This window comes from Chrysemys picta, chromosome 11 (genome assembly GCF_011386835.1).
Source record: "Chrysemys picta bellii isolate R12L10 chromosome 11, ASM1138683v2, whole genome shotgun sequence".
NCBI classification, from domain to species: domain Eukaryota; kingdom Metazoa; phylum Chordata; order Testudines; family Emydidae; genus Chrysemys; species Chrysemys picta.
This window is the reverse complement of record NC_088801.1, coordinates 63,745,966-63,765,689: the sequence shown is the minus strand read 5'-3', so window position 1 is coordinate 63,765,689 and position 19,724 is coordinate 63,745,966. Positions and strand designations below refer to the sequence as shown.

General features: G+C 44.5%; 2 protein-coding genes across 2 annotated transcripts; both read left to right on the top strand.

Annotated features, from left to right (window-relative positions):
- The first annotated feature begins 8,287 nt into the window (after positions 1-8,287).
- Positions 8,288-10,671, top strand: LOC135974273 (interferon lambda-3-like). Its single transcript, XM_065561288.1, has 3 exons — positions 8,288-8,449; positions 8,891-8,968; positions 9,672-10,671. Exons 1-3 carry the CDS (start codon positions 8,288-8,290, stop codon positions 9,879-9,881), a joined length of 450 nt encoding a protein of 149 aa, XP_065417360.1. The 3' UTR covers positions 9,882-10,671.
- A 1,820-nt stretch (positions 10,672-12,491) lies between these two features.
- On the top strand, positions 12,492-17,795 carry LOC135974272 (interferon lambda-3-like). The gene is made up of 5 exons (XM_065561287.1): positions 12,492-12,647; positions 13,764-13,841; positions 14,750-14,893; positions 15,704-15,784; positions 17,160-17,795. The coding sequence occupies exons 1-5, from the start codon at positions 12,492-12,494 to the stop codon at positions 17,256-17,258; spliced, it is 558 nt and encodes a 185-aa protein (XP_065417359.1). The 3' UTR covers positions 17,259-17,795.
- Positions 17,796-19,724: the final 1,929 nt, after the last annotated feature.

Below are 19,724 nucleotides of genomic sequence, written 5' to 3'. Positions count from 1 at the left end.
TTGTTTTTATTTAAATCATCTCCAATTTTGTACAAGTAGTTACTAGCAGCTGGAGCTCTAACTACTTGATTGTGCCTGTGAATCAGACAATGAGACACCCGAGGGCCGAGATTTATACCTGCAATTATCTGTACCTGTAATTTTGCTGCAGAAAATAATTGCAGGGGCTTTTTTACGTTCACTAAGTTGGAGGCCCAGTTGAAACCCCTTTAAAATGTGGGCTCCTATCCTCAAAGGTATTTAGGCTCCTACCATCCAATGAAATCAGTGGAACTTAGGTGGCTAAATACCTTTATTGCAGGAATCTTGTGAGAATGTTGTATATTGTTCTCGGTGTAAAGGAAAAAAAGAAAAGTAGTGCTTGAGAGAGAGGCCAGTAGAGTGGAGCGTGAAGTTGACTTTTTATCTGCAAATATATCTGGGCGTGCTATGCACATGAGCGTTTCTATAGCCATTACATTGCAAAGGAAGTTTGCAGGTGTAGAAGAGGGGATTATGATGTAAATGATAGTCCAGTAAGAGTTTGACTGAGAGACTCAGATCCCCGAAGGCATCAATTGATTCCAATGGGAGTTAGGCACCAAAGTACCTTTGAGGAGATCTGAGCTAAACTGACTAGGTCGTTTACCATCGTTGTTTGCAGTGTTGTAGCCAGGATATTCGAGAGACACGGTAATGAGGTAATTTATTTTATTGGACCAACTTCTGTTGGTGAAAGGCACAAGCATTGTGTGGGGTGGTTAATACGGAGCTAAAATATTGACAAGGGCCTAAGGCAACAAGACCAGAAGAAGAGCTCCGTGTAGCTTGAAAGTTTGTACCTTCCACCCACAGATGTTGTTGCAATACAAGATATTGCCTCACCCACCTTGTCTAGCTCATTTAAATCTACCCTGAAAGGTATGTGGACACCGAACCCCCATTGATTTCCATCTCAGCCTTAAGTCATTTTTGAAAACGGGGCATAGACTCCAAAATCACGTAGGCCCTTTTGAATGTTTTTTTCCAAAATCTCTAACTGAAAACAAACCCACAAACAAAATAGCCATCAAGTAAGAGTGACCTATTTATGTACAAAACACATTTAATGTGGGCCTGGAAAATCTGTTATTCAAAAAATGAATTATATCTACAGTATCCAATGTTCCTTGGAGTAAAATTTGTATAAGTAATAAGTCTCCCTTTTCTCTGGAGGTCTCTTTCATGAGCTGTATGTTCAGAGATACCACCTTCATTTCCAGAAATTAAGGTGAGGAAGTTTCTTGCAGTTGTTTTGAGAACAGTGAAAAGGGAGTGTACTGACTCCCAAAAAGATGCTTACAAACAGGGCCGGCTCCAGGCACCAGACAAGAAAGCACGTGCCTGGGGCGGCACATTGTAAGGGTGGCATTTCGGCCAATCTTGGGACGGCACATTCCGGCTGCTCACCATGACGCCGGGCTCCCCAGGATGCGCCACTCCCCGCCGCCTGCACCAACCTCCGCCTCCCGTGCCGCTCTGAGCCCGGCCCGGCCGAGCCGCCTTTAAAGGAGCGGCTGAGCCAGCACCTCCTGCAGCCCCCGGGGGCTCTGACTGCCCGGCTGGGAGAGACACCCCAAAGCTGGAGGGGGCAGCCCCTCTCACCCGGCTGAGAGTGGGTTGCAGCGCCTGGCTGCCTACGGGAAGAGGGAGCGGGTGGGCGCCTTTCACCCCCCTGCGAGCCGCCTTGAACATCCACCACGGCTGCCGTTTTTTTATTTTGCTTGGGGTGGCAAAAAAGCTAGGGCCGGCCCTACTGAGAAATGTACTCTGTTGTTTTGCAGATCATGTACCCTTTACCCTGGCATATTCCCTAAGTACCCAACGTTCTTCCAAAGACTTCACTACTGGACATGGTAAAGTGTTATTCCTTCAGCATCTTCGGGGCATTTCTGAATGCACTTTCATCAAAGACAATACATGCGAGAATCACAAATCTGCATGGCAGGGGCCAGTAACTTTGTAGGAAGAGGTGCCTAAATACTTGTCTGTGAAACTTTCATTCCTTATTAACCTATCACATGGGGATTGGCCCCTCTAGGGGAGATGGTCCCCACCTGTGACTAATTAGCAGATTAGTTGACAGATTATTAGCAGATTAGTAGGAATCCAAGGCTCAGGACAAGGGGGTGGGTGGGGAGAACGAGGTGAGGGGACCGTCTCTGGGAACTGTAGCCCATGTTGGGCTGAGGATCTACTTTGTGATGACATTTTTGACAACACTTCTGGTTAGCCAATACATTATGCCCTGAGGAAAGAGCCTGAAACCGACCCTGGGATGATATTGACGCTTCCTTGTCTAGTGGGAACCCAGCAGCTTCCATGTGGTGGAGAACACGGACCAAGGATTGGGCCTTGGGTGTCTGGTGGGGCCCCTGCTCCTAGTAAATAGAAAGGATGGAAGTGATTCTCTGCCTGCTGTTGGCTCAAAAGGAATAACAGCTCCCCTCCAGCACAGTCAACACAAGAAGCAGGAGGCTCAGACACCAGCAGCAGAAGTCGTTCCTGAGAGTAATTTTCACAACTGTATTTTGCCCCAAATTCTCCCAGCCAGGTGTTGTAATTCTACATTACATCATCCAGGAAGAAGAGTGATCCCCAGAGCAGGGGAGGTCTTGTAGCTGCCGGAAGATGGGCTGTATCTCAGTTGAGCAGGCCCCCATAGTGATTCTGTGCAAGATGGTCTCTCTCAGATCCAAATGGAGGCTTATGGAGCACTGACTGCTTTCCATTTTAGTGTGGTCAGCACAGGGGCAGAGCTCCGGTGGCCCAACTAAAATCCACACAGTCAACACAGGCTCTCCATGGGCCTCTCCATGGATCTCAGAGGGGCTATTCTGGCTGCCCCTGCACCATGTGTAAAATAGCCAGCGTTTGACCCAAGATAAGGAAAATGTGTGACTTCAGGAGGTAACAGACATAATGGTGCTGTGAAAAGGACGTTGCTTTGAAACTCTGGTAACCGTGCTATATTTTGATCTCAATACAATGAATTAACTGCAGCTTCTAGTTAATGAGAAGATTAGACGAGAATTAGAACTCAAAACTGTCCTCAGAGTTATTACAGCCCAATTAACCATAATTCAATAGGGTCTGTGAATTCAGAACCTCGCTGATGAGACGCTTATTACCCACCCTGCATATAATTTTCCGTCAATTTGCCCTTCTAGTTCTTGAGCAGACAGTCTCCTGGTTTAGGGGCTGATCCAGCTGCCACTGAAGTCAGAGGTACAATAATTATTGCTTGGCTCTGACCACTAGGTCTGGCTGCCCATGACCTGGCCCTGACAGTGGACAAGGACCCCTTTGCGCTAGAGCGGTACAGACACAGAACAATGCTCAGGTCATTTATTTCCCATGTTAAGAACATAAGAACAGCCAGACTGGGTCAGACCAAAGGTCCATCTAGCGCAGTATCCCGTCTTCCGACTGTGGCCACTGCTGGTGCTTCAGAGGGAACAGAACAGGTAATCATCAAGTGATTTGTCCCAGGTCACCCATTCCCAGCTTCTGGCAAACAGAGGCTAAGAACACCATGCCGGCCCATCCTGGCTAAACGCCATTGCTGGATCTATCCTTTATGAACTTGTCTAGTTCTTTTTTTAAACTCTGTTATAATCCTGGCCTTCACAACATCCTCTGGCAAAGAGTTCCACAGGTTGACTGTGCGTTGTGTGAAAAAATACTTCCTTTTGTTTGTTTTAAACCTGTTGCCTATTAATCTCATTTGGTGACCCCTAGTTCTTGTGTTACGAGAAGAAGTAAATAACACTTCCTTTCTACTTTCTCCACACCAGTCATGATTTTATAGACCTCTATCATATCCCCCCCCCCAAGTCATCTCTTTTCCAAGCTGAAAGGTCCCAGTCTTTTTAATTTCTCCTCAGATGGAAGTTGTTCCACACCCCTAATCATTTTTGTTGCCCTTTTCTGTTCTTTTTCCAGTTCCAATATATGTTTTAGAGATGTGGTGACCAGATCTGCACGCAGTATTCAAGATGTGGGTGTACCATGGATTTATATAGAGGCATTATGATTGGAGGGTTAGGGGTGCCTGCATTATCCCGGTCAGCTTTCTGTCTTTCTGCTGCAAAGCCCTTAAAGTCCCGTAACGGCTCTCTAGCAAACATGCTTTCCAGACATAGGTTCAGATCCTTTTTGCCTGACGCATACAACTTGACTTCGATGTGACTCGCATAAGATGAGCAGAATTTTTCCCTCAATGGAAAGTATTAGGGTTCTATAGTGATCTTAAAATGGAAGTATTCTTCTCCGCCCCCGCCCTGTTCCTATACAGCTGCATGCATCTCCCATATGTCACCTAGTGGCTAGGGAACTGACGTAGAACGCAGGAGGTGTGGGTTAATTCCCAGCTCTGCCAGTTAGTTGCTGGGCGACTCTGGCCACATCAATTCCCTCACTGAACCTCAATTTCCCCATCTGTAAGACAGCAATAATACTGGCCTCCTTCGTATAGCGCTTTGAGATCCAAAGATGAAACTGCTAGATAAGAGCTAGGTACTATTATTGCTAATTGCTTCTAACTCTATTATAGCCACAATAGGCAATTAACAATCCTGAATAATTAAACACACCTGAAAAGTTCTTTTAAAAACTCTTGTGAAATAATAGCTGCATGGGTTAAAAATTTCTTTTGGACATTTCACCTCTTGAATCCCATTAATCCATTTCTCCTTCTTGAATAGGTCGCCTGCGTAGCTGGAGTTCGGAAGCAATATGTTGATGTAACTCAACCAGTTTCAGTTTTGTTTCATTAGCTCCTAACCTTATCTCAGCAAGGCACATGTCACAGAGTCCTCAGTTGATACATGCAGTAGAATTTGATTCAGTGTAGTGTATGGTCTGCTAATAGTGTCCCCTACAGTTTACTTTAGTGGTGTCAGAAAGCCGCTTTTCATACACCAGGAAATATCTCTCTTTTGTCACCTACCTGAAAGGGTCCCACTGACTGAACCCAGTTATCTATCAATTATTTGGGCTAAGAATTGTTTCCATATAGTTGTGGATTTTCCTGTTACTCTGAATAAGAAGCCCTGATTTAATGCATGTTCTGGTTCGCTTTGCACGTGGCAAGCCGCACAAATACACACAGGTTTCCTTTTATTCATTAGAAATGTTGGGCGCAGATCATGCACATCCAAAATGGCACAGGTAGTACCAGGAATTTAAACACCTGTGTCGACATAACTGATAACTACACCTGCCAGTGACCTGGTTATGGTTAACAGAACCTGTCAGCAGCAGCAGAGAGAGAATAATGCATAGAAGGTGAACAGGAATCAGGGCTAATAAAAGGAAGTTGCTGGAAAGGCAATGAAACATACAGGCCAGCAAGTGGAAGGGAGTGAAATCTTCTTAACAAATGGTTAGTTTAAAAAATCATCAAATCCCACTATTGAGAGAGTTAGGCATGGGAAGCTGGTTAGCTTTGGGTCTGCAGTGCTTTCATAGGCTGAATACTACTGAAGTTAGTGGGTGTTTTGTCTGAGTAAGTACTGGCAGACTTCAAAGGTGAATCAAAGAGTTTTTCTACCTTCCAAAACCTGAGTGTAGTCATTCAAGAGTCTGTTTTCTAGAAAGGAGTGAGCTGCCTTTTTCATGTGTTTCTAGAGCCCTTTGCTCTAGTGAAATGCAAGCCCCTGAAATCAAAGTTTTTTCACAACTAGTACATTGTACTGCTTTGACTCTAGCGGTATATTGGCATGGTTAAAGAATACAACCTGCCTTACTGTTCCTCTCAGCCCCCCAAAAGGAATGTAGATGTTTTATACCGGCAATAGCTCTGCCTGTACAGAAAGAGACATAACGATACTGGTATCAGGCACCGTTATGCTGAGATAACTGCATCCACACTTTGTTGTATTGGTTTAATTGTATCAGTTAAGAAATCACAGTCAGGCCTGGTTGACACTTGAAACTTGTATCATTCTACGTACGGCCAGGAAAGCAAAGGTGAAACAACTTTTAATAAATATTTATTTGATATGGTGTAGCTTTGTTATTTCAGAGACCCGTTTGGGTAGTGTTTAAATGAGGAAAGGGAGCACGAGATCTGTTACTTTAAAAGTTGTCTCGCTGTATTCCTCAGAGTCTGTCTGAATAATGGAGCTCAGCCTTGATCGAGGCAAGGAGACAACAGCCATTGAATACAGCAAAAAGATCAGAACAAAAGACAGGAAACAGGTCATAACACACGTACGAGTACAGCGTGAGGCCTAGGGGTGGCAGGTGGGGGGAGGGGAGGACTGCAAAGAGCTGCACCTAGGAAAGGAGACAATAGCACATGTCTTCATTAATCCGGGCAAAGCTTTGCTCCTATTACTGCCGTCCTTGTCTCTCCCCCTCGCTTGTGTTCTACAACCCCATTGTGACAAGGCTCCATTTAGACTGTAAACGTATCTAGGGGACTGCCTGTATTTTATGTGTACGATGCTTATATAATGAGGCCCTGATCCTGACTGGGGCCTTGGTGAACGAGTGGAATAAATGCTACTGCAGCTAACTGGTAATGTTAGAGTACAGAAGACCTCCACAGGGACCCTATGTTCTTGGCTTTGTGGTGAAAAGTAAAACAAATGGGATGGACAAACGAATACTCACCCAGCTCAAAATTCCTGCATGTCGGGCTTAACTGTAGTCCTCAGTGCACATCTATGGTGTATCTAGACATTAAAGGCAAGCCCTGGTTTGCTGTAAGTAACCTGTGATCTGCAGGAGATTGGCAAGAAGGTTCCAACGCTCCTGATCATTTTACATTTTCGAGGCTATATCTGCAAGGAAAAGGACTTTAAAAACAAAAGGGGCTGAAATTCTTCTGGCTTAGCAATTCAGCAAAGGCCAAGTCTACATACATACCTACTCTAGGCAGGGAACTCTTGCATAATTCACTTGTGACATCACAGTGTTTTCATCACCTGGAAATCCCTCAGAGCTCTGAGCTCAGGTGTGATACCTGCCTCACTTTCGCTTTCCCTTTCCAAACACTTTGCTGCTCTTTGCTGGGTGACAGCAGAGCTGGGTTTTTCTGCCCTAGACTAAAGCAAAATGTGGTTTCATGTTATTTTTCTTAACCAGAAAGAGCCTTTTGGTATAAAAGCAAGAGCCATGGAGAAGAAAAACCACATCCAGAGCCAAGAGAGCGGCAAAGCAGCCCTGAGACACAAGAGTCAACTAAAGCAACATCCCAGCAAATACACGGCAAGGTAAAAGTGACTAGCCTGGAGCCTCTCCTTACCACACAATTGTTCTTTACCGAGTGATTATATTGTGCTCTATGGTAGACAGCAAGGAATATATGTTGTACAAGCAAAGTGCTTTACACCTGTAATGTATTATTAATGGCTGACTATTTAAACAAAAAAACCCTCTGATTCATGAATATTTTCCTGGAGAAAATCAGAGTTCACGTTGGTATGATTTGTAGGGTGTTTAGTTTTGTATCTGGAGAATTGTTGGGTACTTGCAAAAAGGGTTTGCCTTCCCCAAAACTTTCACAACTGATATTTCATACAAAAATGTGCATGGATTAAAAATAGTTCAGTCATCAAATTATGGAGAAGAAACAATGTCGTGACATAGGAGACCAGCAAGAAAATACGACTATCAAATTTCTATCAGACAAAAAGAGTCAGTAGCCTGAAAATTATTTATCAGAACTATTTTGCAAGTGGCAGATATATATTTGCGTAAAATTAGGATTCGTTCGTACTTTGCTATACTAAAAGAAGCAGGATAAATTTGTAACAAATGCTGTAGGATGATGTACCCTGCTGCACCTATTAGATACTTTATTGTTTGACGACATAGTGTGCAAGTATTTATAACAGCTGAAGTCTGAAGGGTGGTTTGAAAAGAACAGATAATTCTGCTGAATGTCAATAAGTTAGTTTTAAGAAAAAGAAGAAAACATCACTTTCGCCAGCTGTTTCATTTCATTCATTTCACAGCTGATCAAATTAACTGGTTGGCTTGAGGAAAGCTTGAAAAATGGTAACAATTGTTTTACTTCCCAGTCCCCTAAAGGAAGCCAGAGCTCAGAGCTGGGCATTACACTGATTCTGTGTCACCAGCTGCCTCCTGCAGTAGATTTAACCATGTTTGAAGAAACAGTAACAAAAAAAAATGTAGAGCTAGGTTTGTCTCCAATGCAGGCCTAGCTTATGAGACGGCATCCAACTCGCTGGCTGGTAAGCCTGGCAGCCTGGCATGTCAGTGATGTATCTCTCCCGTTCTGTCTCCCTTAGGGAAAATGGTGAACGTAGGCGACAAAGTTCTCTTTGCTCTGGCCATCTGGACGATGACTACAGAGTCCTTTCCCAAAGGCACTGAGAGGACAAAATGCCACCTCGCAAAATACAAGTCCCTGCCACCTCGGGAACTGGAGGCCTTCAAGAAAGCCAAGGACAAATTTGTAAGTGTGAAGAACACACACTGGGCAATAACAGCACTGTGAGCCCTAGGCTGTCATCGAAACAGCGGCCCGCTCTGCATGTCCCTTTGCACTCAGGGAAGAAGCTGAAAACTAACTACCAAGAAGGATTTCGTTTTACTTTTCTGCCAGCTCGAGCACCCTGCTGGCCAGCACCAGGCTCTAGCACAGCGCCTGCTGAACCCAGGTCCTCTCCTCACTGGAGGAGAACGACAAAGCACAGTTTAAACTTGTTCATGCATATCACTGTCATATCCCTTGTGGATACCAGCCCTAGAGGTACAAGGGACACATTTGATGTCAGCATCTCGTCTCCCTGCATCACCACTGGGATTGCGTGGAGAGAACTGAGGGAAGAACTAGTACAGGTTTGTTCCTGCTCCTACATAAATATGGGTCTCTGTTCTTTCCTTCTGCCTCCAGGAGGACATGATGCTGTCGTCAGACCGAAAATGCAGCACCAGGATTTTCCACCAGAACTGGGAAGTCAAAGAGCTGTCAGTATGAAAAATCTCAGCCAAGGGGCACAAGAAGGTCACATGCTAGCACAGGGCTTCTCAAACTGAGGTTTGGGACCCCTCAGGGGGTTGCAAGGTTATTACATGGGAGGTGGGGTCGCGAGCTGTCAGCCTCCATCCCAAACCCTGATTTGCCAGCATTTATAATGGTGTTAAATATATTTTAAAGGGTTTTTAATTCATAAGGGGGGGTCGCACTCAGAGGCTTGCTATGTGAAAGGGGTCACCAGTAGAAATGTTTGAGAACCACTATTCTAGCAGATGGTTCCTTCCTAACGTGTCCCTTTCTCACTGAATCTGATCTCACTTACCCTTGTGCTAATCTGACACAAGGCCCTTTGACCATTGACTTTGTAGTCACTGATTTAGTCAGGAGCATGTCAGATCTGACAGTGGCTCTTTCTCAGTGTAAATAAGAGTCACCCCTCACCTTCAGTTCAGGTGCCTTCTCACTGGCTATAAACTGGTGTCAAGAAAGACGTGTGGAGATGAAGCTCTTTCCAGTCAGGAGTGATTTTAATATTTCATTTATTGACAAATCAAGAAAGCCCTGAGTGGCTTTGGAAAATCTCCTGTTTCAACCTAGTCTGCCTGCCCCTACGCATGGGAATTTCTAGTCCTGTATCTGCACAGCTGTGCCTCTTTCTCCCACAGACAGTCTCTTACCTACAAGTTTCTCTCCCCAGGTGCACGATAGAGTCATCCTGGTAGAGAACGAGCTGCACTTTACCATTAACGTGCTGGAGAACGTTGAGGACCCCAGTCTGTCCAAGCTGCTCTCAAGGCCGCTAGAAATCCTGACACAGATCAGAGGGGACCTGAGGGACTGTGTGAGTATTCAGTGCCAGATTTCTCTTTCAGTGCCGGCAAATCTTGGAATGCTCCAATCCACATAAGAAGTCTTCCTGGAGACATGCAAGATACCAGGTGGACAATGGGGTCGGCCTGTAAAGACTGAGTCATGCAGGGGCATGTGACTTGCCCAGGTGACTCCAAAACTCCATCTTGGAGCTGGACTTTGCATAGGAGGGGGGTCCCCACCCACAAGAGTCTATTTAAACCCGTGGGAGACCTTTCCATTTGGTCTTCAGCTGGCTAAAGAAGGAGCCTCTCCACCCCCCCAGGATACTTGAAGGAGACTGAAACAAAGGAGAGTAACTACAGGGGGTGTGAGTGATTGCTGGACCCAGGCTAAAAGGAGATTAGCCTGTAAAAGGGAGCACTCTGGAACTGGTGAGGAAATTATCTGTATTCAGTTTGATTAGGCATAGATTTGCACATTTTATTTTATTTTGTTTGGTGACTTACTTTGTTCTGTCTGTTACTACTTTGAACCACTTAAATCCTACTGTCTGTATTTAATAAAATCACTTTTTATTTAGTAATTTACTCAGAGTATGTATTAATACCTGGGGGAGCAAACAACTGTGCATATCTCTCTATCAGTGTTATAGAGGGCGAACAATTTATGAGTTTGCCCTGCATAAGCTTTATGCAGGGTAAAACGGATTTATCTGGGTTTAGACCCCATTGGGAGTTGAGCATCTGAGTGCTAAAGACAAGCACACTTCTGTGAGCTGGTTTCAGGTAAACCTGCAGCTTTGGGACAAGTGATTCAGACCCTGGATCTGTGTTAGAGCCAGACAGGAGTGGCTGGCTCAGCAAGACAGGGTGCTGGAGTCCTGAGCTGGCAGGGAAAACAGGAGCAGGGGTAGTCTTTGCACATCGGGTGGCAGCTCCCAAGGGGGTTTCTGTGATCCAACCCGTCACAAACATGCTACTCTTCAATGCCCCAGAAAATATCCACTTTGACAAACCTTTACAATTGACAGGCTGGAAATAATATTTTTCAAGATTTCACATTGCTACCAAGGTCCACAAAGAAACTGGAGATATGCAGGTATATTCTTTCATTTATGCCGTGGAGACGCAGGCAGAGCATATCTCTAAATCCTTTGATTTTTACTCAAGAGAGTCACAAACATGACTATGCAAGCGTTCTGGCTATGTTTCATGCGTTCTTTATACCACAGAGATAAGTGGTTTATGGCCACAGTTCAGGCTCGTTGCTGGTGATTTCACTCAGAGTCTGTGAGTTGTCTTCCTGTTGGCCACCTGTCAGAGCCTCTGTTGCAAGCTACCTGCTAACAAACCCCTCTTGACACACGGCCCTTATTTATGTCAGTGCCTCTGAAAACACACAGCCCATCCGCAGTGGTAAAGAACAGTCCTTCTCTAGACCAGTGCCCGGGGTCTGGAGTACCTTCGAAGGCTGCTACCTCTGTGCCTCCACCCTCCATTCTCTGCTGTTTCCCCCGGGCTGCATTGTACTATTGATGCAGCTTCTACTAACCTCCTGCCAGCCCCGGCCTGCTCCCCTGCCACACTCCCATTCAGCCTGACCCAGCTCTCAGGCTGCTGGTTCTCAGTCTCCCTGGCCCAGATCTCAGACAGGCCCTGATCTCAGACTACCCCTTGGACTAGTGCCAAAAGTGCTTCCCAGGTTCTCCTTCCCCCAGGCCGTTGCTTCCCAGGTAAATCACAAACATGGATAGTTAACCTGGATGTTATCGAGACTGCAAGGGAAGGCTCACTTCTGGGAACAGTCCCTTTCTGCCCAGTTGTGAGACCACTGAAACCACTCTCCTCCTCCCCTTCGCTGATCAGTGATGACTCGCAGAGTCACTCCTGAGGATGGGGGAAAAAATGAATGAAAAGGCTGCTCAGTGGATCGTTACAATAACACCGCAAACCCGGAAGCTGGGCAATGCTAAGATTAGAAACAGAACTCGCCTACTCTAGGCAAACCTTGCATCATTTGGTCATGATGTCCTTCACCTGGGAATCCCTGGTGAGGGCAGAGGGTTAGGAGCTAGATGCACCTTTGATGATGATGATGAAAGATGATGTACTTTCATTTTCCAGTTTCCATTGATCAAACAGCAGCATTAACGTGTGGGGTTTTCTCCTTTGACTAAAGGAAAACAAGATTCCATTTTATTTTTTCCTAAAGAGTATAAAAGCAAGAGCAATGGCAAAGCGAGGCTACATTCACAGACCAGAGGGAGGCCAAGCAACCCTGAGGAAGAAGAAGAAGAGACTAAAGCGATTTCCCAGCAAACATGCTCCAAGGTACGTGCCTCTAAGTCTGGGGCTTCTGTCTAGCACATGGGCTTACTAGACTGATCTGCTGTGATCTACTCTAAAGAGTAAGGATCAAACACTATCCATTCCTCTAAGTACCTTACCAGTTTATTTTTTATTATTAGTGCTGGGGCTGTAAATTAAGAGGCTGGATCTGAAAACATTTGTGAATAGAAGAGTTGAGTTTGCTCAGCTGTGATCTTTGGGGTCAACCCACCAATGTATATATTTCATTGTAGCCCTCATCTTCCTGCACCCCTCCTTTCCCTGCTTTGTCAGACTGTCAAAAATACAGTTTATAATCCTTGTAACCTGGAAATGGAGTGATGCGTGGAATTCCCCTTTCTGATTCAATAGGAAAAATGATGGGTTGCAAACTGGTCCTGGTCCTGACCCTATGGACAGTGTCTACAGAGGCCTTTCCCAAAGATGCTCAGATGAAGAAGTGCCACCTCTCAAAATACAAGTCCCTGCCACCCCGGGAACTGGAGACCTTCAAGAATGTTAAGGACAGATTTGTAAGTGCAAAGAAGACACATAAGTAGGGTAATAATGGCAATGTGAGTGCTAGGCTGTAGTTTCAACAGCAGCCTTCTCGGCATATTACTATGGGCCGATGAAATAAGATGGAAGGCATATGCTTAGGTAAGGTTGGGGTGTAGGGTTGCAGATACAATAGAAAGAAGTCTCTCTGTCTGGATCTTCTTTGTTGGTGATCCCCCACCCAGTCTTAATTATGAAAGGGCAAAGCACAGAATGTTCAGCTCCGGCAAGTATTCAGATATTTGGGGAATGGGGATCATAGATGTGGAGAGAGGCAGAGTCATGTTCAGGGCAGGAAAGTTGGAACTGATCTAGGGCAGAATCACAGATTAGACAATAGCAGGGAAAGAATGGGATTCTTACTGTTAGAAAAGAGCGAGGAGAGAAAGAAGGAACAATCTGTCTAAGTGGGTGTTCCTAATCCGAGTCAGTCTAAGGACGTTAGGGCCTGGCCAGCTCAGATTTCTTATAGAGTCAACTGTCCTTAATCTTAAATCTCAAAAAGTTCTGAAAGGGGTTCAAACTCTGTCCTGAGTTACCATCAAACCTAGAGAATGAGACCCAGTTTTTAACTATCTGCGGTCTTTCCCTTCCAAAGAAAACTGAGTCTAGTCCCTTAAACAGACAATCTGAGGACCCCAGATTCATGTCATGCCATCAAGCAGCATTAGAGAGAGCCAGTCACTTCTTTTTAGTCGTGCAAACATTCCATGTTAACTAACGCTGAAGCTGAGGAAGTGCACCACTCAGATTAGTGGTCAAGTTATCCTCCGTGTCAAGAGTTAAAGGATGCCGGTTCTCAGTTAAACTCCTGCACAAATGCAGTTCACAACCTGAAACCAGCCAAGCAATATGACAAGAGCGTGTTATTGACGCCTATCCCGTCTTTGGCACCTTCTTGGAAAGAGCCAAGACTCTAGGAGAGCAGCATTGTTAGGGGATCAAAGTGTTGAGTCAAAATCTGCCAGGATTTTGCAGCATTGCATGGCTGAATGGGGTTATATGATGTAACTGAGGGCAGAATTTGGCACTTTCTCCCCTGCTTTGCCTCCACTTACACATTTCCCCGTGTTCTCATTTTGTGCCTCCAGGAGGACATCATGCTGTTGTCAGACCGAAAATGCAACACCAAGATTTTCCACCGGAACTGGGAAGTCAAAGAGCTGTCGGTAAGCAAGACCTCTGCCAAGAGAGACGAAGTTACAAAATAGCACTTGCTTCTTTCCAAAGTTGCAGTACTGTCTCTTTCCAAGCTGGATTCTGATTTCAGGTGATCCTTTTGTAGAGTAACTTGAACAGGGAATTTATTCCCAAATGACACAGGAGTCATCTGAGGTTGGAATCTGGCCCTTTTTCTATTTCTGTATTTTGTACATCCTTAGGGCTGGGAAACCAGACAAACGTTGAGACTGTGAATCAGTTTAACAAATAATTGAGCCAGGAAACAATTTACATCTCAATATCTCTACCTTGTTCCGTGTTAATACAATGCATGATACTAACTTTATCCTCAGTGTTCAACAAACCAAAGGCTTTGTCACCGCCAACATATCCACACCTGTCTTTATCATCTATTTCCAGACTGAACTTGGTTAACCTCCCTCACATAGGCAGCTCCAGGTCGTGTGGCAGGAAATCCTCAGTTTCTGTATTTTGGTTTCCCATTAGAGAATATTTTAGTACTCTAAAATCATATCCACATCTATGTACAGCCACTTTGAAGATCCAGAAACCGTTCACCAAATCACCAGCAAAAAAAAAATACTTGCACTGGCCAAATATATCTTCAGATTTTTGTAACATAATAAAGGTTTGAGACTGATCTGAAGCACAACATGTTGTTGGATTCCAAGGAAGGAAGGTGTAAGCAACAGAGTCCAAAGGTTCAAGACTAGCAGGCTCTGTGTACAGAGTGGATTCACACCTCCCCTGCGTCTTAGGTGTCTTCCCATTGGCCATGGCTTTGGAAAGTCTCCCTAAGCAGGACACGCCTACCTACTGCTAACGCAGACATTCCTTATCTCCATGTCTGCGACTCCCCTGGACACACTGTTTTACCTGCACATTTTCTCTCTAGGTGCACGACAGAATGATCCTGGTGAAGGAGGAGCTGCACCTCGTTATTGACGTGCTTGAGAACTTTGAGGATCCCAGACTGTCCGAGCTGCTTGTGAGGCCATTAGAAATCCTGAGGCACATCAGAGAGGACTTGAAGATCTGCGTGAGTATTGGATTGCAAATGTCTCTTGCCACAGTGGGACTGGGAGTTGTCTATTGAACTCCCAACAGCACTAATTTCTTAAGTGAATCCAGGATCTAGTCATTCTTGTGCCAGTAATTGTGGACTTTGCTTTGCACCTCCCTTTATAACAATGAAAGTGTCCAGATTACGTAGCTGCTGTATGCCTTGCTCCTATACATAATCTAATTAGCTAATTAACTTGATTAACTAATTAGGGACAGATGATGCCTGACTGCTCTGCTACTGTGCAAGTAGGTACGTCCCCTCCTTCAGCTCCTGGGCTGTAGTTTGGTATCACTGCAGATACTGTGCTCTCTGTAGCACAGCTACTGTTGTTTCCATGTGCCCCCCAGAACATCGCAGTGGAGGTGGGGAGGAGCCGGGAGGAGACAGACCCATGGGTGGCTGCATACACTGGGGGAGTATGCTGCACTCCTGCTCAGCTCCAGGGCATGTCCGGTTTCTATTCAGTGGAGTTTCTCCCAGAGCTCTTCTGGGCAGCACAAGGCATACCTCCCCCTACACAGGGTCATTCCCACAGGGCTCAGTAAAGCCCATAGTTAATGCTTCAAACACTTCTGAAGTGAAAAGTACCATACAAATGCTTGGTATTGTATTATTAATAGAACCTGGCAGGTTAACATGGAATCCACACGTCTAAAGAACGAGATAAACTCAATCAAACCAATTTGTGCCTTGGGCTTGTACCGAGAGGTAGGAGGCTCAGCCATTGTTCCTGAAATCTCTACTCATGTGCCAGTCTGCTTCATGTATTGATTTTCTTTTCAGACCAGCCATCAGCCTAACGCCCATCGACGCTCCGGGAGGCTGACTAGCTGGCTCCACAAATTCCACGCAGCCAAGAAGATGGTGAGTACATTTGGCAAACACACAAGACAAACTTTCATCACATGTTAGTGGGAACAAATCTGTACAGGTTCATCAGCTCCATTCCCTTCCCATGGGGCCAGTGCAGGATGGTGTCCTGTATATTGTCCAGGAGCTTCTGCAGTCCAGGTGTCCTGAGACTGAATTAGTTCAGAAAGCTGGTAAATTTCTCATATCAGGAAGGGTCATTACATCTGCTGCAGACTGTAGCGGACCAGGCATCCAGAAAACAGCCTTTACCTTGTGGCCTAGCTTGGGTCCTTCCATAGGATGCAAATAGCAGAGTTTCAGATAAACATGTGGCATCTGATCCTCCATTGTTTTGTACCTTGTGGAATCATTTATATTTTTACAAAAACTTTGAAGAGGTGTAGATGCTGGGCTGGGCAATGGGAAAAGAGGCCCAGAGATAATTCATTCGTACAGATCTGCCAATGCCCAGGCCTTCTTCGGAATCCAATAGAGCCAAAGATAATACCCTTCAAATTTACTATTACCCCAGATCACTGTGCCTTTTGCTTCATTCAGACTCACTGGTTCATGTAACAGACCACAGCACACGTTGTTATATACTAAGAATTACAGGATATTAGACCACCTTGTAAATGAGTATTTCCTTAGAGTAGGCCTGGGCTACACTAGTGGGGGGGTTCAAACTAAGATACGCAACTTCAGCTATGCTATTCGCTATTCGCGTAGCTGAAGTTGAAGTATCTTAGTTCGACTTACCTGGCCGTCCTCACGGTGGTGAGTCGACTGCCACAGCTCCCCCGTCGACGCCGCTTACTCCTCCTACCGAGGTGGAGTACGGGCGTCGATTTGCGGATCGATCTATCGCATCCAGACGAGATGCGATAAATTGATCCCCATTACATCGAACTCTACCTGCCGATCTGGCGGGTAGTATAGACGTACCCTTAGAGTGTTTGTAAAGTCTTGTCTACACACGGACATCCAGGAAAATTAATCTGAATTAACTAAAGGTGTGAGTTCGAAGTGGATTAGTTAAACTGCTTTAAAGCCCTGTATTGATGCTGTTATTCAGAGTTAAAGTGATCTCTGGAAGTGAAGTAAAGTAACCAAATTAGACCACTTTAATTTTGAATGAGGGTGTTCACACAGGAATTTAATGCCATTTAACTAACCCACTTCAAATTCACACAGTTAGTTCAGATTAGCTTTCTTTGAAGTTCCTGTGTAGACACTGCTCTGTTCACCCTTTTTCTGCATGCTCTGTGCTCCCTATCTATTTACACCTCCCCCCTCCATCAGGCCTGTGTGCAGTAGCTTTCACTGGCCCACTGCTAGCCAGCCATTCTCTGTTACAAATGTGTTCACTTCCTCTCTCCTGTCCCAGGAAACTCCAGGATGCTTGGAAGCATCTGTGATCCTCAATCTCTTCCGACTGCTGAACAATGACTTGAAGTGCGCAGCCTACATGGAGTCCTGCACCTAAACGCCAGATCTTTACACTGTCTCACCTCATGCATCTAATCAGACACTGGAGAGCCCAGCGAATGGGAACCCTGAATCCTTCCTACAGGACGCTGTATTTTAACCAGGCGTGATGCTCTTTCCATCTTGGCATTTTTCCATGGATCCCACCACCCATGATCTCTGAACAAAAGATTCACATACAACCAATCTTTAGGAACAGATCTCTCCGACTCCAATTGCCAGTAGCTGATTGGTTCTAGGCCAATTCCTGATTGCAGCGGGATTAAAATTTAGCCCTAGAGGATATTATTATTAGTTATTGTATTGGTTTATTGCTACACACAAATATTTACCAATAGTATGTTAAGTGTTGCCGTTATTTATTTTAATTTAAAGAACTAGTTTTTTCACACTATTTCTTTGATTTACAGACTAGTGAGTATTTCATTAGTGTCTTAGAAAGATGCTGGAAAATGCAATAATTTTGATGCATGGAAGGTGTTGCTGTATTAGACAGATTCCGAGAATCTATTTTTGTTTCACTGGCTGACATAATGTTAAGGCATCTGATGCGATCCTTATTTAAGCAAATCTGATTTTTATTTAAGTTATTTATTGTATCTATCATTTATTTATGTGCATATTTATCAAATGGACTGTTTTTATAATATTTAATTTTTTAAATATTTAATAAAATTGGAAGATGTAAAATAAAACTGAAATGATATACATTGATGGTTGACCCTCTGCTTCCTAACTGCATTATGTTCTGATCTCATCACCTCCAAAAATAGAAAACAACAAAAGTAATTAGAGGCAGAGAAGTACTTCCAGATGAGGAGAAATTGAAGACATTAATATTGCTTAGATTAGCTGGATGGTGAGAGGGGACATAACAGAGATACTTAAAATAATGAAAAGTGTAAAGTTATAGGTATGTTCCCACTATAGCAAATCCTAGGAAACCGCTGGTGGCAGGACCGAATATTATGGGGCCTTTAAATTGGCCAAAAAGCACCTACTATAATTAGTATCCTATATTTACCACAGTATATGTGACATACTCCTCTAGAGTAAAATGCTGCTGTTTTAACTGGAGCTTGAATGTATCATGTATTCTTGTTTACTTCCTTTTTATTTGTATGCATTGATATCAGTGTGAAGACACAGCTCTGGAAAAAGTATTCACCTGCTGTTGCACAGTACATAGTGGCTGCAATTTGCCCTGTTTTTGTCTGAGGGGGATAGATACTGGGGACTGGCACTCAGGAAACCTTAATTCTCTTCCCAGCTCTGCCACTGACCTGCTGGGAGTGGTGGATGATGCTGGGTAAGTCACTTCACTGCTCTGTACCTCAGTTTCTCCATCTGTAAAATGGGAATAATGATACTGAATTCCTTTGTAAAGTGCTTTGAGAGCTACCAGTAATTAAACACTCTATAAGAACTTTCTATTATTAATATAATTATATGCACTATATAAAAAGCCTGATTCTCTTCTGCCCCGGTATTGTCAGCGCTCCTGACTTTTTCACAGGTTGCAGGATTTTTGCCAGGGCTGGAACCTTTCTGGTGATGATGTGAGAATCTCCAGCGCTCTTGGGACTTTCAGCCTGGCTTCTGACTGGTTGTCTTTCCCACTATCTCCGGTCTTGGGGAAGAATGGCCAATCAAGGCTGCTGCAAGAAGCAGTCAGAGATCTCTGCCCCTTAGTTGCCAACACCACTGTCACAGGAGTGGAGGAGAGAGGAGCTCAGAGAGGCTCCACTCCCTCCTCCACTCCCTGCAACACCAGTCCCTGGGAGAGGGGAGGGGAAGAGTCACAGCAACTTCAGGAGGAGCTGCAGTGAAGGAAGGAGGGGCAGAAATGATGGGGACACAGGGGGACGAGCAGAGTTGATCTGGAGAGAGGATTGATTTGGGGACAGGGTGCAGAATTATTTTCAGAGTATGGGATGGGCTGTGGAGGGGCACAATCACCTTACACAATAAATATGGAAGAGTTGGCAACACTATCTCACAAACACACTGGGTGGACAGGGGAGTTCAAAACAACTACAGTAGAATCTTTTAAAAAAACTCATGATGTTTTGGGATCCACATGATTTGTGGATCTTTGGGGGTGGGCAATATTGCAACCTTGCACTTGGATTTGTCATTTACACTATTGCAAAGTGCTACCAAATCAACAGTGATCATTTTTTCTACTCATTTTGCATCACTTTGCAAGTGTGTAAATTACTCTTCACGATTTAGGAAAGGAGAGGTTTAAGCCTGGACTCTCTAAAGTATCATCGTCTTCCCCATGAGGATGAAATTCTGGAATTAAAAGCAAAAAATATTTCGGCTCTGAAGGACCTATTCCCAATTTGATTTAAAGTGACAGTATTGCCAACCCCAAGAATTCAAAAATCATTAGTCAGGTCCCCCCAATCACAAGATTGCCTTTAAAATCATGAGATTTTTTAAAAATAATACATGATGG